Raw genomic sequence first — 16,098 nt, forward strand, 5'->3', positions numbered from 1 at the left:
ACCTAAACCGTTTTAATCACATGTGGAGGATGTTTTGTCTCGCTCCGGAGGATTTTTAGGGGCCCTTGATTACTTAGACGGTTTCATTACGACACGCCGCGTTGATGAGCCGTCCGTCCTCCCCCATTCCGTCTTCCACGGGAGGATTTTGGCGGGGGAGTGCAGGAGCGCGAGCTCCGGCAGGCATTTAGCCGGGGAATTTCTGAAATGTTTATGGGATATTATCCCCCGAAATCGGTTTATGACTGTAAAGGGATTTCGGACGCAGACGCGCGGGGATTCTGCCGCACGCTTCGATGCACTTTTTTATCATTTTTACTGCTAAATAGTTTTAAACAACCATATATAACCTACGAGGACTGTTCAAAAACTCGACGTTGTTTGTTTTGTTGCTTTAGTTTCACTTGATTTTGCTTTCTTTGGGGGGATTTATTGCGGCAGTTTAATTTTAACATTGGATTTATAGGCTACTACTTGTTTTTATAGTTTTCGTAATTTACGTCAGGCGTATTTACGATTCGAGATAAATATATCCTTTGGGTTATTGTTCTCAGATTATCTGATCTGTTTGGTTAGTCAATAAACAATTTGCTCCCATCAATTTTGACATAAGGGTCGGTAAAGTAGGTGTCTACCATAGAACTTTAAGGACAATTAATGTTAGAAGAAAATAGTTTTGAGGTTTAGAGTGTTAAATAAAACCTTAAATACGATATCAGCATCTTCCATAGTGAATAAATAATTAGTTCTTTCATTGACATAAGGGCCGGTAAAGCAGGTATCTAACGTAAAGGTTATTAATTAACGTGCCACCTCGAGCCATTACAAAAGCAAAAGCGCACAAAGAGCCATTGAAAACCCGATTGATTGGGGCAATTGCATTTATTCCCAGACAATGGTGACGGTTGATTTAAATTTCCCGTCAGTTGAGTGTGTATTTTTTTGTGCGAAAAGTCGCATTTCCCGACGCGGCGACGAAGTTTTGGAGTCGGTAGCGAGAGCGGCACGCCAGTGACCAGCACAGATCGATAGAGGCAGCCACCTAGTCCCGTTTCGGCTCGCTTTGTGCCCATGAAAATTCCACTCTAATAGGAAAACTGTCTATTTACTTGCTTTTCGGTGATTAATACCTCCCACCGTCTATTTTTAGTTGCGCTCTACGGCCGTCGGAAGACACGTTTCGAAAATCGGCATCGATTCGAAGACAATTAGAACGTTGCGGGGGGGCGATTTGCATATAGATAAAGCAATTAGCGGTTCGGTAACCGGCCGAAAAATTATGCGCTCGGCTCTTGCTCACTTGTCTTTGTTTTGTTCGATTTGTTTGGGAAAAACAAAATATGGAAATACGTCGAAAATAATTAAAGCGGAAAGGAAAAATTGAGGCTCTAAAAGCTTCCTAAAGTATTCTTTAATGAGATAAATAATTACTGTCAGTTTTAATTAATTGATTAAATATGTTTTAGATTTCTACTATATCGATCCTAATGTCAAATTATTTGAACAAGTAAAATATACCTACGTCACTGGTTTCTTTAGCCCAATTTTCTTAACCGAATAAAAACAATTAAAACGACTATTAGGTAATAAATTCGGGTGTAATTGTAAAATTTTTTTGTAAACACCCATTAAAATTTTCAGCAAGTCGTTCGTTTTATTACTTCGATAAACATATCTCGTCTAAAAATATAATATAGCCGAATGATATGCACATAAACACATCTCTCTACATTAATATAAAAAACAAGATCGATTTTTCGTCAGTCACAGATGTAATACAACTGTAATTACCAAGATTATCTCTTCGGAAACTGAAGAGCAATAATTGAAATGGAAGCCCTCAAAATCTTGGACCTGTTACTGCCTCAGTTCTCAACAGGTTACACAACTATTAACGGCGATTTTAATAGAGCCCTTGCGCTCTCTGCATATTAACTATGTTCAAGATGCTCTGGAGAGTCGAAATTGGAATTGTGAAGGACCCTGAAGTATCGAACTTGTGTGTCTTTCGCAATGTTGGTTGCCTATATTTTACTTTTTTCCAGTTTTTTTTATCATAACTACAGATATGCATACCATTTCTATTATTTAGAATTTATTAAAACGCGTTGCTTATTGAAACGAAAACAAAACAAGTTCTTATATACGTAACCTCATCCAATTCCATCACTAACACTCGTTCCTGCGTTTGATCGACTAATAAAACGCAATAATAAAATGGGAGTGACATAAATTTTCTGCAACGTTTACCTAAATCACTTGTTTCTTTCGCATTTCGGTACGTTTTATGCAAATTTATAATGAGTTAGGGTTCTGAAATGGCCGAATGTAACTTTGGTAATATTGCTCTACTATAAGGAATATTTTTAGCGCATGCGTCAACTTGATTTGAAATCGTATCTTTAGATTTTATACCGCATAGTTGCCAGATTTTAGTTTTAATAAAATTTGTAGAGGAATATGTCTATATGTAATTTATTTTGTTTTTCATGTGTAACTTTGGCCATTTAGGTGGTTGAATTATATAAAAGATAAAATTTGGCTAATTTGACTTTAATAATTATTTTTTTATTTACTCTATATTTCTTTGACAGTTTAATATCTAATTAAAATTTAAATAAATTTAGAAAATATTTAATAATTCGGTAAATTTATAAAGGGGAATAATTTTTATAAAAAATAAAAGTCGAATAATTACATTAAAATAATACATTAATATAATATTAACAAAAAATTATATGGTTTAAAAATGAAAATAAACTGTAAAGGAAAATATATATGTCGGAGGGTTCATGTGAAATGCAAGTAGTACTATGGGTTGCATACTTATAGTACTTGGGTGGAATCAGTGGAAGTGCTAAGCAGGGGATGGTACTCGAACCGAGGGTGACGGTAGAGGAGACCTGCGAGGGCGGACAGTTAAGCTCCGTCAGGGAAGCTGTGTAGAAGTCTTGGCTTGGCTTGGCATAACCGTCGGGATCACCGCGTTTCATACGACTCCTAATTGTTTGACTATTAGTTATAATCCTGTACCTGTTAGTTCAATTACATTGTAAGGACTATTTGTGTGTTATTTAATATTCGAAATGGCCGATAATCCTGACCGCGCTGCGACATATACCGTACGAAAAATGCTCTTCGTGTCTGGATGTTGTAAGAGATGGATGCACGACAAAGAGAGAAAAGTTTTGCCCGGTAGTAAGAATCCCTACTCTCAGAGACAATGCGCCGTGCTGGTGCGCGCCGGCGCACAATGTAAATTAATCTTTGCGAATGCATTTAGTAACTCTCCGTATGCGTAGGGATGTAGTTCGAGTTCTTCGGATGCTCCATTTAAATTCCGTAACTTTGTATAATTTTCAATCTGTAAAATGAAATATTTTTTGAGGGTATATCAAAAACAAAAATAAGTATTCTAAAAATAAACTACTTTTTTGAAAATAAAAATGTATCCCAAAAATTAAATAAAATATACTAAAAACAACGTCTGCGGAGACGAACCGCATGCTAAACGCAGCAAAACCAAATGATCCCCTCCAGTCAGTTCGGCCCGCCCACATAATTGCATGTATATCTTTCCTTTTTGTTTACAAAGGGGTATTGATGTTCCGTCTCAATATGCGAGTAGACACGCTCATCATTTTTGATACGGTATATAATGAGCATACCAATAAATTTGTGTTTTGATATACCATGGGAATATAACGTGTAATGTAAAATATTTTAATTAATGAATATAGTATTTTAACAATAATTCAGTCACAAAGAACACAAAATTTTTCAACTAATTCGAATATTTTCACCGTTATAAAGCGACAACAATGCACTACAATCTGTTCAAGAAGTACAGAAGCATTTGAAACATACGCGCATGTGCATATCCACTTATGCGTTCGTGCTGCCATCTCTCCCACAATAGCCACATATAAGCATATAATGAAATTACACTATGTCTCTATCTAAATCAATTGTTTCTTCGCATTTCGGTACGTTTTATTCAAATTTATGATGACTTAGGGTTCTGAAATAGCCGAATGCAACTTGAATGAGTGTCATGAAAAAACAGGCAAAAAATATTGAAGTTGTGCCCTGTAATAGTGGTTGTCTCAATTGTACAATTTTTGTAGTATCTTAATGATAATTAACCTCACCCACGTCCATCACCCACACTCAGCATCTAATTAATTGGAAAACTTATCGACATAAATTTTCTGCAACGTTCACCGAAATCATTTTCTCGCTCGTTTTATGCAAATTGGGTTTTCGAAATGGGCGATCGTAATTTTATAACTATAAATAGATTTAGGTTTTTGTGTGTTCGCGACATAAGTGAAAACAAATCACCCTGAGTTATTTATACTTGTCCATCAGCCGACGCGTGTGTTCCTGAAAATTTCACTGATTTATCGTCACAAAAATAACCGTATCAGATTACAGCATGCAGAAACGCATAATTAGTCGTAAAGATTGGATTTATGGTTAATTTGCGGGCCGAAATAGAGGGATAGTTAACGTAGATGATGAAAGGACGAATCGAGTCGGTTGTATTTATGGAGATAAATATAAAAATTACGTGCTCTTACATAAAACAACCCACTTATTGTCTATTAAAGTATGATAATGTATTTAATATTGTTCTTATCGTAATTCGGTGCTAACTAATCGCGTTTATTGCAACCCCGTTCCTGTTTACTTCTTCCATTTAGGAAATTAAATTAATTGCGCCTAATAAATTATTTGGTGGTGGCAAGATGGGGTTGATAAGCGCCCCCCCCACCGTTCTATTTCTGTACGATCTAAGTAAATTTACATAGAGCCACCCAGAAATGAAAGTTTGCATTAACGGATTATCGTGTGGGAGCGAAAAAAAAACAAGTAATCGATTTAGTTCGGTCGTGTTTGTCTAAGAAGAGCTAATTTCGGTTTTAATTTGGTTAAGCGCGCGATATCGTGCCGGTAGGGACAACTGTAATTTGTTTTTATGACCCATAAATGTCGGTTCGCATTCAAATGTTACTTGTTCGAGTATTTTTCTTCCGTAACCTATCGATTACCGCTCAATCAACACTTTTACCTTAATTATTTTCACGTTGGACGGCTCGAATTATGTTTATTAAACGTGTTTTCGAATTGTTGTTAATATAAACATGTCCACCATAAAAACACCGATAAAATTCCATCGTGCTTCCGTTCAATGCACGTCGATAGCAATTGCTGAGGCGTCGTGCGGTTATCCACGTGAAAATTCTACCGGCGAACTCATCGGATATTCAGTGGCGACACGACGATAAAACACGCTGGAAAACATCCACTCGTACCCGATATTACATTCATTTTTACGTTTGCCGCTTCACGTTCCCGAATATGAAATGTCTTCGATATTAAGATGATCCAATAATAGTATATTATTCAACAAGCGCATGATACTCTACTTTATCATCCTTTATATGCAAGTCCTAAGCATAACATCACAGTTGGTTTTGGTTTTATTATAAATGTTTAGTTTTGTTAACTTTTATAACGCATTTGTAACATGCGCGCATGTGCATACACACTTGTGCGTCCGTACTGCCATCTATCCCATAATAGCCACATCTACTAGTAAGAATATAATAATATTACACTATGTGCAATATTAAGTCTACTTATATCACTGCCTATCAATATTATTCAAGTACAACTGGGAGACGTTTAAGGGATCATCATAGCCATCCGAAAAACTAGAGGATGTGGAGGGTCTTTACTCTTTTCAGTAGTAGTAATCGTCGAAATATCCCATGTTAAGTTCAAATTTTTATTTTTTATGGACGTTAAATCTAGTTAATTCTTATTTTTTTAGAATAACAATATATTTTAATATTTTTTGTAACAATTATAAATAAAAGCCTATTTTTAAATTAATATACAAAGAAAGTATACGTTTATTTGTTCTGTCTCTTATTAATAATCAATTATTATTGGAGCAGAGTAGAATTTAAATCTTAAAAATATTACAGCTTCACGAATCTTGAGATGTCTCTGACATTTCAGATGGATGTTTTTAAATATTTAAGACATTTCTGGGGTATATCCTAAATATGCAATGTTGTGTAGGAATGGTCGAGGTTGGCAGTAAATTTTAGCTATTTAAATAATTTCTACATTTTGTGGTTTATGTTAAAAAGTATAAGACAAGTATGATTAAATAATCCAGAAGCTGCTAGAAAATAATCGATGTAATAATAAATACATTCACAAAGTGCACCTTGGAATTGATGACGATGTAAGCAGTCGAGTTTTACAGTTCGTGGCGATAACGAATGCATTGTCCAAATCAATAATAGTAACTGGACGTTAATTCGCATTCAGAACGGTTCGTTATCGTCCCGCAATTCACTTCCATTAAGTCGAATAGAACGGAACAGTGATCCTCCGACAAAGCCCTGTGGCGATTTACATTTCCATAACCATTATCACTCCTTCTCTCCCTTTTTACAAAGCCGTCATAGCAAATATGTTCCGGCAATAATTATAATTAAACACAGTTCGTTAATTGAAAATTAGCCCGAAATTAATTCGAACAGGATTCCGGACCGTCGGAACGTCAGAAGTGACCTTTTGTACGAAAATTTCAATATAAATTATCGCACCCCGAAAACCGATTTTACAACGCGCCAATTTAATTAAACGGCCGGCCGGGGACGGCGACGCATTGTGTGTATTTTTGCGGCACACAAAAGTCGCCACCCTCGTCATCGCCGACCGCAAGACACTGGAAGTCGTTTTATTTCAATCTCGACGCATTCGAAATGTTTTACAATTTGATACTAGGTGTATAAGTGATACGAGTTGTCAACCCTCGTTAAGGGATTATCGTTCCCGTTGACGTGGACCCAAATCAAAAATTCTCATTATTTCGACACCGCCACATCTTCGTTCTGGAAACTGTTAATTTCACGGGAAGATGCCTGGAAAATTAATTTTTTTTTATGGAAATCTGTATTGCATTTTACGTCGCCGCGAAATATTTAGGGCGAAGGGTGAGTGAGAGAACGGATTTCCGTCCAAATTCTTACACAGATAATTAACTTTCGAGCACCGCCTAAAAAACGATCTGTCTGCAATGTTTTTTTTGTTGTCAATAGCCTGGCAATAAGTAAAAGGCGCCGTCACTTTAAGGGCGTGAATGGGGAAAAGAATCGTTGTGCAAATGTAAGCTCGTCCCTGACTCATGTCAACGTGTTTACATCCCCTGACGAGTATTTGATCAAGTTACTACCATAACACATCTAATATTATAAAGGATAAAAATAGCCCCGTCACACTGGAATCAATCTTTTAACGTTCTTTGAACAATATAACGTTTAAAAAGTAAAAAAGAGTAGCTTAATCCTGTATGTGACGGGATCAGGGAATCCCCGAACGTTAGATAAATCTTCCCGGACCATTAAAAATGGATAAAGCGGCTGCATTCGGAACGTGCGGCCCGTTTCAGACTTTCGTCTGAATAGTTTGCGAAGTGTACACTTACACCCTGCCTCCTGGAACACCCCTCAATCAATAATCCATATTTTCGAGTATCGCACAAACTCCACGCTGTATTTACGACGTCTGAACGAGCACGTTAATAATGCCACGGTGGATTCGAACACTTCCTTCACGTTTTTCTCGTCGTCAACTTGTTGAGGGTTCGATAGTTGTTGCACAAGTTTATTGTGAACAGTTGCAACAGTTAATTTCTTGAATAAAATTACCGTATTCCATTTAGGGAACTGTTTCCATCGTGGAACTGAAATGAACATTGATTAACTGGGGGAAAATCCTTTTGGAATTGTGTGTCGGATGGTTTGTGAAAGGAGTCATATCAGTTGCATGTTCCGTTTCCGTTCTCCACCTGCGAGTCCTGCCCCGTTATCGCGCTCAAAGCCGGGCAAATTGAATAGGGGATGCATTAGCGACGCCAAGCACAATTCAAATCTGGTTTGGTCTTATCGAAAACTACGTTGGGAGACGGCTTTTGTCTCTCGTACCTGTTGGTTCTTTAAGCTCCGTTTTTTTGCTTGGAATTACGTAGTATATAGTTTGTAAATTATTGCTACATATATAATTACCATTTTCTATTAACTATTACATTTTCATGCTTACTTATCTATTTCTAATTTCCATTTCCTCACATTTAGTATTTGTAGCATGCATAGCATAAACCCATTTATATAATACACTTTCCTTTGTACTTCGAGCACGAGATACTCCTTCTGTTTTCATTCAAAGTTTGTTCATCCGTGGTTTCTTCCAACTTCAGCATATCTTAAAGACATAAGTGTGCTGATTTTACGTATAAGTGACCACTGGCGTGAAAATACAGCAGCATTTTGCGCACTGCATCAACATGTTCATTAAAAAGCCCGAGTTGGACCTCGAGCTTTTAATTCATCCAGTTTGTTCAGAAATGTCACAGACAAAAGGGTTGAGCCACCTATACACCCTTCTATGTTTTCGTAGGAAACATCTCAAGAAGTTATTTGCTGTATTAACTGATCCAAGGTACCATCTTCAATCTTCATATCTTCAAATCTTATCATTGTTAATGTATGCTTCATTATCAAGTAAATTTTCGACTTAAACTTTACTGTATCCAGGTACGACTGATTTTTCATAAACTTGAAGAGATACATGTGATATGGCTGCCAACTCCTTCTCACTTGGTTTGGTTGTGCATTTTTGTATCCGTTCATCGTAGAAAACAACATTTTTTGGAGGTATTATCTTAATCTTCTCCATAACATGAAGAGTATAGTTACCATCAAGAGTATAAGCATTTACATCGACATTGTCTCCAACATATTGCACCAGAGTCTGATTATAATAATAAAAAATGATAATTATAAATTTAGCAGTAATTTATAAACTATATACTACGTATTTTCGATTGGGACTACCAGTCGACCTCAAATGATGATACTCCAGCCACGCACTTTATGCCCTCTAGTTCGACAACGGTTCGACGTATGAAAAAATGTTAAAAAACAAAATTTAATTCTCTACAATATTGATAAGAAATACAAGTAGCGTAAAACTCGTAGGAAACGAGATATTTACAAAAAATGTGCAAAAATATGACTTTTGACTTCTGACTCTTTAAGTTGCGGCCGGCCATCCTTGTGTGAATTTTGAGTTTTGGGATGTCAAAATATAAGTTTATTATAGCTCTGTTTCCAAGATTTTCACCCAATTTTGATTAAGATGACTGGAAAACTACGTTGGGAAACGGCTTTTGTCTATCGTACCTGTTGGCTCTTTAATCTCCGTTCATTTACTTTTGGTTGTATGTTTTTCGACGGTTTAAAAATACCTGTGAACATTTTTTGCTTGGAATTAGATGTGTATTTTCTGAAAGGAAGCATAAACAAATTCGGGTGGCCCGGTCGAGAAAACTAAACAAATTAAATGTGTTATTGTCTGAATTATAAATCTGTATTCTGTCACTGCCAACAATTAAGTAAATAATCCTAAGATAATATTTTCGCTTTTAATACATTGAACAAGTTAAAATATGGCCAACAATAATATTTATCAATGGAACAATGGATACACTAAAATTGAACGTTTCACAAACTGGATATTATTGAAAATAAAATTTTATTGCGCACAAAGTTGATTTTACGACGCTTTCAGACAAATTCGTTTTGGTTTTATTATCTGAATTAATAATAAGAAAATCAGTGATCGAACGTTTAACATTCGAGAGTTAATTCAAAAAAGCAATTACTTAATGAAACGAGCCCGAATCAAATTTCCATGTAAACAACGGCACTCGTGTCATTATTACGTTAGTAAAAGTTTAACGTGAATTTTATTCATCCGTTTATTTAAATGTAACAGTAATATTTACGTAAGCCGGAGGTGGGATTAATAATTATAAGTTTAAAACTTGTATTACGTTACTGAAACTGTTTTCGGACAAAACTTATTATTAGTGAATGTGCGAGTTTATAATAAATATAACATTTCGAAAACAACGAGTAAAATTCCCGGAACGAATAAGCAATTCGAAAGCAGGACAAAACGGACGTCAGCGAGGAACGTATTGTTTCCGGCTAAAATTAAATATCGGCGGGAAGTGAATACGCGTCGCCAACAAACCCATTGTTTTGCACCTAGTCGGTTTTCCAACTTTTCAGCCCGTTTTGCCGCTGCATCGCGCCCGCTTTATTTATAGCGGACAACCGAATCGAACGCGCGCTCTCTATTTTTATGTTTCGATCCGCTACTTGGTGACATTGGAGCCAAATGCACCGGAACGGTTTCCCCGATGGAAATTCTTTGGTTAAATAAAATGTATTTACTTGTAAATTGATTGGTCGTTTTTTTTTGTTACAGGAATCGGGGGTCGGCACTCCGGTCACCCTCAGGGTCGATCCCAATGGGTTCTATCTCTACTGGGTGGACCAGAACCACGAGATGGATCTGTTAGATATTGCCATCATCAGAGACACCAGAACTGGACGTTATGCCAAAATACCTAAGGTAAACTCTTACCAACAATAGGCAACACAGACTACACGTTTGTGTTATATTAATAGCTTCATGGACTTTTTATCTGGATTTCAAAAAGCTACAACTTAATTATTGTACAAAAAATGCAATATGTGACATAATAAAATCATAAAATTATAGTATGTCTAGAAAACCAAAATAGGTACATTTATACTGTGTATTTTTTGAAATGTATAATTTATAAAAGTCAGAATACCAGTAGCAATATACAGTAGGAAAAGAGTTTAACCCGTCTGAATTTAAAGAGAGACATCATGCACGGCAGAGACAGTAGAACTTTGTTCCATAGTGAGAAACTTACTATTTCAATCGTAGATGATGTCTCTTTCAGGATTCAGATGGATCAAACTCTTTTCGTACATATTCAAAAGTACATAAACAGTGTAATCGCATTGCATAAATTAATGTGATATAATGAGTATATAAATTCATCTGTGAATTATAAATTATACCATTTAGCTGTAGTCCATTAATAGGAAGTCGATAATTCTCTCTGGCTCTAAGACCAGTTTTATCCAACGTTTTCTTGATGCTAGACAGACTTACAGTAATTCCAAAGTTTGTGAGTAGGGAATGTACTATTTGGTCTAGTAGAAATAACCAGAAAACCCTGTCCTGTCTTTTGGTCGTAGCTTATTGTTGACTATCACCGTATCGTATATTGGCATTACCAATTTATTTATATCACTTTGTAAGACATTATACATTTGGATTACTTGTTGCCCTTGATTATCAGAGTCCAAAATTGTAATAATGGCAAAATCTTCAGAAGAAAGTCTTCTTTGGAATATTTTACAGTGCTAACCAATAGATAAATTACGAATGAACCGAATAAAATGTGCTCAAATTCACAAAATGTATTTTTTGGAAATTTTACAAGAAAGTTTATTTTTATACCTTTTAAATATTTAAAAAGTAAAGTAAATATTAAATACTGTCCATTTAGAGCTGCAAGTAAAAAAAATAATATTACTGATCGATATAAAACATTGAAAATATTTTTAAACCCAGAAAATTCAAATTATCCACTACCAATTATTTAAAAAATTTTAAACAATGTACTCTATTTAATTAAAAATTCAAGTTACATGCTTTAAAATGCATTTAATGTGACAATTAATTTTTTCGTTATAGTGTGCCAAGAAAACCAAAATGACGGCTATATGTTGTTATTCCAAGTATTTTCATTAATATTTTAGCATACCGGTTAAAAATTTTTACTACCAAGCGTTCTAGTTAATTAAAAATTCAAATTACATGTTTTAAAATACATTTAAAGAGGCAATTAAACTTTGCGTTATAAATGTGTCAGGAAAACCAATATGGCGGTTATCAGTTGTCAAGTTATTTCAACAATATTTTAGTATACCATTTAAATAATTTGAAAAGTGTATGATTTAATTGTGAATTAAAATTGAATTTACAACTTTTAAAGTGTTTCATATTTATTCAGTTAGACTACAGTCTGGTAATTGGGGGCACTGCAACGCCAACACAAGTGTGTCGTCTACAAAATCAAAATATGGTCCAAATTTTTGAACAAATGGAACAATATTTGATTGAGGAACCACGTCGCGATATCCATAAGCCTTCATAGTTTTTCTCTAAAGAAATTCATGTCCTACTACAGAATCACCTCCAAAACCTGGAAACTGGACTGGAACCATGTTTTGCTCCTGATTATTCTTATTATAGCCTTATAATGGGTATATACCTCATCTGTGAATTAACAATTATACTATTCAGTTACAGTCCATTAACAGAGGTTATCGATAACGACCTCTGGCTCTAAAACCAGCTTCATCCAACATTCTTCTGATGGTAGATAAACTCGTCATTTCGTCTAGTAGAAATAATAGTATAAAGTACAAGATTTAATGGAACTAAAACTGAATTTACAGCATTTAAAATGACTGTAACTTGTTTTACAAACATAAACTTTATTGGAAGATGTCACGACTGTATGTTGTGTCGGTTTGTTGCACCGGAAATTGCAAGAAGCCCTCAACGTCCGACAAAAACAACGGAGCAGAAAGTTGCAAACTTTCCCGTTTCCATCTGAAAGTTTCACGTCGACGTCACGTCAAATCGGTCCTAATGGAAAGAAACGGTGTTGAATTACAAGTTATCCCTTTTATGGAGTTCTAAGGGTTGTGTATGTGAACAATGTTACAACGTTGTTTACAAAGTAAAAACTAATTGATTTAAGGCAGTTGTAAATCAAACTTTCTACTGAAACATTCATTTTCAGAAATAGAATAATTTGCGTTTGAACACTACTGATTGTTTTTTACGGCTTTCAAAGAATGGAACTTGTTTTTGCCAGTAACGTCGACAGAAATTCTCTTTACGTCATTATGTGGGTGCGGTATCATTATAATTAGAGCAACCGATGCAAATTCAAACGAATTATTTATCGGACCGTTTTAAATACACGGCCATAAAGACGGAGAGAGAAATTGTGACCCCTAATTAATCATCTCTCGTAGGATTTCGGTGAAGCCCCCGCAACGCCAACATTTGTTCCGGACGTTGCGGTCACAGTCCGTCCACCTCACCCTCTGTGAAACCCCGAAAATTAAAATACCTAATTAACGTTCTTTTTAGTGATGAAGCACTAGAATTATCTTCAATTCGCATGCCGTGCTCGAGTTGTAATATTTAAACGACCGATTAGCATCGATCAGATAAACGTAAATCGCATGTTGCGAGGAACGAACCTTGACCTTGTGTGGCATCTCGATCGAAAAGTGTTTTTTCTTTTGGCGGAAGCGGCGAAGGTTTAATTGCTCGATCGTGATAAAGTTCGTGACCTCGTTTTTTCGATGGAACGGTTTTAAGGATTGATCAAACATCAAAGGGTTGTCTGATGCAACGATGAAAAGATGCATTATCTACTCGACAGTGTTACCGATTGTGTGCCATAGAATCTCTCGCATTGTTGACGTTTAATGCGGCTTCCACATCTTTTTGATCCTTCTCTCGATGAGTTTTACAGACTCATTTATAATTTCAACGTAATCCTATTAATGAATTTTAAAATCTCCATCCTACATAAAAATATTAAATTGGAAAAAAAAACTGGCGCATCCGCCATTATTTTAAAATTAAACATTGTTTTATTAATAATCGATCTTTCCAACAAAAAACGAGAACAAAATGAGCGACAGAATAAATCTCGACCTGACCTAAATGCACGGTTTTCATTAAACTTTATTTTTAGATGGATTAATAAACCGTGCCGTTTTAATTTATGTTTAATAATAAATTGGATTTAAACCGTTTCGAATGCGGACACAGACATGTATTTACTCCGAGTCTGTGTCAAATATCTATTACTTTGAATTAGGTCACATGCAAAAATAATTGAATCAATACAAATTGGAACTAAAGTTCATTTTATGAATAAATAATTATTTTGACTGCATTTGTGAAAATCGAATGGAAAATTGTTTTATATAATATTTCAATATGTTCTCATCACATAAATATTGTAAATATTTTTGTTAATTGAAATGCTTAATAATTTAGATTGTATGAGTTAGTTGAAGGGGAAATAGAATTCAAAGTTTAATGAGAGTGTAAATAATTAATAAATGTTTGAATTCAGTTAATTCACTTAGGAGAATTTCAAGAAATAAATTTCTTGGGATACTACAAGTATCGTCATTCCTTCAACATGATCAATAAACAGCTACAAGTAATCATTCTCATTGATTCTAAGACAAACTCACACTAAAATATTCAATTTTGATTTCCAATATCAAATGATCATGATGATTTAGAATCATTTTCTTTTAAATATTTGCTTTTCTTCCGTATGAAAATGTGATAGTAAATTTATACATTACACAAAAATACAGAATCATAAATAATATGTTGAATAATATGTATAAAAATCCCAAAAGTAAAACAAATTTAAAAGATGCAGATTCACAAATGATATATTTAGACGACGATTTACGTTAAAAATCACAAAACCTTACAATATATATTTAAGTAAAGTTATTCGAGAACGATACTAAATAATCAAATAAAATCATGTCATGTGCCATCCTAATATGCTTGTATGATTTCAAAATAATCACTTTGATGTTTTGATGGAATTTGCCTGTGACTATGTTTGAAATGGACGCGGATGTGGTAGTGAAACATTTGGAATATAATCAAGAAATGGCAGCAAGTTCAATCTAACAATCATAGGCAACCCATTTAATATTAACATTAGTATTAGAGTCAAGAGATGGCACCTAGGTCAATTCTACAAGCATAGGCAACTCTGGTAACATTAACATTAGTATTTCTTTAAATCAAATAATTTGAATTATAAAAGTAAAACAGCAAATTGCCAATAAATCAACAAACCTTGGAAATATAATACAATAAGTATATATGTAGGACTTTAGATATTATTGCTCTCGTACTCAATTTCTGGTATGAGGAATCAAATGTAAAAATTGTCAGAAACTGAATTTTTGTCCATCATTGTGAAATTCATAACGTCACAATTGTGTTGTTCGATTTTCATTTCCAGTAGCTTAATTCATCCGCACGTAAAAAAAAATAAAAATTGATTTAACTTGTCATTTCTATTCCTCTGAACATGATATGTGAATTTTACGTATCGATTTTTCATCAAAAAGCGACATTATTACATTATTAAAATCGCTGCCATTTGAATTACTGGACCTATCCCAAAACTATATAAATAAAAGTTGTGTAAAAAGTGTTTATTTATCTTAAATTTGAATGTTTATTTAACCATATCGTTCAATTAAACCTCGAGTTATACTTAAAAATGTTGGTACGATGAAGAATATTAAAAAAAATCAAACATTCATTTTATATTGAAAAATTTTAGGTATTTTTTACTTTTAGTGGATAAGAATGTATGAGTTTAAACATGGTGGATGCGCAGGTTATATTATTTTGTCTTTAATATACAACTATAAATGATTTATAAAAGGTGAATGATTTCTTAGGTATAAAAAAATTAAAACAAATTAGTTATTTTAAAATATTCAAAATAGTTTTAAATTAATATAGAAAATACTATAATTCCTTAAATGTTTCTTTCACAAATTTGTGTCTTCAAAATATCTACATAATTTCTAAATAAGACTTTAAAGTAAGTTAAGATTAATTAAGTTGTAAAAGTTTCATTTTGATAATTGTAATATATAAAAGCGTATGAAAATGTATAACATTTTGATATTTGATATTGTTTAAAAATGAACACAGTTCTTTTATCTGTAATCAAAGCATCTTTTATCAAAAGCAAAAGGGAGGAATAATATAACGATTGTGTCTTGAATGAACTTTTAATTATATCCTTTAATTCTTTTCAAAGGAGCTGCAATTAAAAATAACGATTCTCATTATATTCGTTTTTAATTGTGATTACATGTAAGAAACTGTTGGTTGAAATATGATACGAATTAATTCATTAGTTTTAACTAAACGACGTTTTTGGTTCACTTTAGCTTGTGCTTTAATAATTGGGAAAGTTTCCATTAAACTTGAATCAATCTTGATTAAACATGCCTTTTATGATTCTAATTA

At 34.1% G+C, this 16,098-nt stretch overlaps 1 protein-coding gene across 3 annotated transcripts in view; it reads left to right on the forward strand.

Annotated features, from left to right (window-relative positions):
• Window positions 1–16,098, forward strand: part of LOC109606177 (1-phosphatidylinositol 4,5-bisphosphate phosphodiesterase classes I and II-like) — a 40,448-nt gene that overhangs the window by 15,436 nt on the left and 8,914 nt on the right. For all 3 annotated transcript variants that reach the window (XR_007548742.1, XM_049970239.1, XM_049970240.1), the window contains exon 2: window positions 10,360–10,506. Coding sequence is in view for 2 of the 3 variants with exons in the window: in XM_049970239.1 (XP_049826196.1) it covers window positions 10,360–10,506 (147 nt within the window). In the remaining variant the exon portion in view is untranslated. The remainder of the gene's footprint in view (window positions 1–10,359; window positions 10,507–16,098) is intronic.

Source organism: Aethina tumida, chromosome 7, assembly GCF_024364675.1.
Source record: "Aethina tumida isolate Nest 87 chromosome 7, icAetTumi1.1, whole genome shotgun sequence".
In the NCBI taxonomy this organism is placed as follows: domain Eukaryota; kingdom Metazoa; phylum Arthropoda; class Insecta; order Coleoptera; family Nitidulidae; genus Aethina; species Aethina tumida.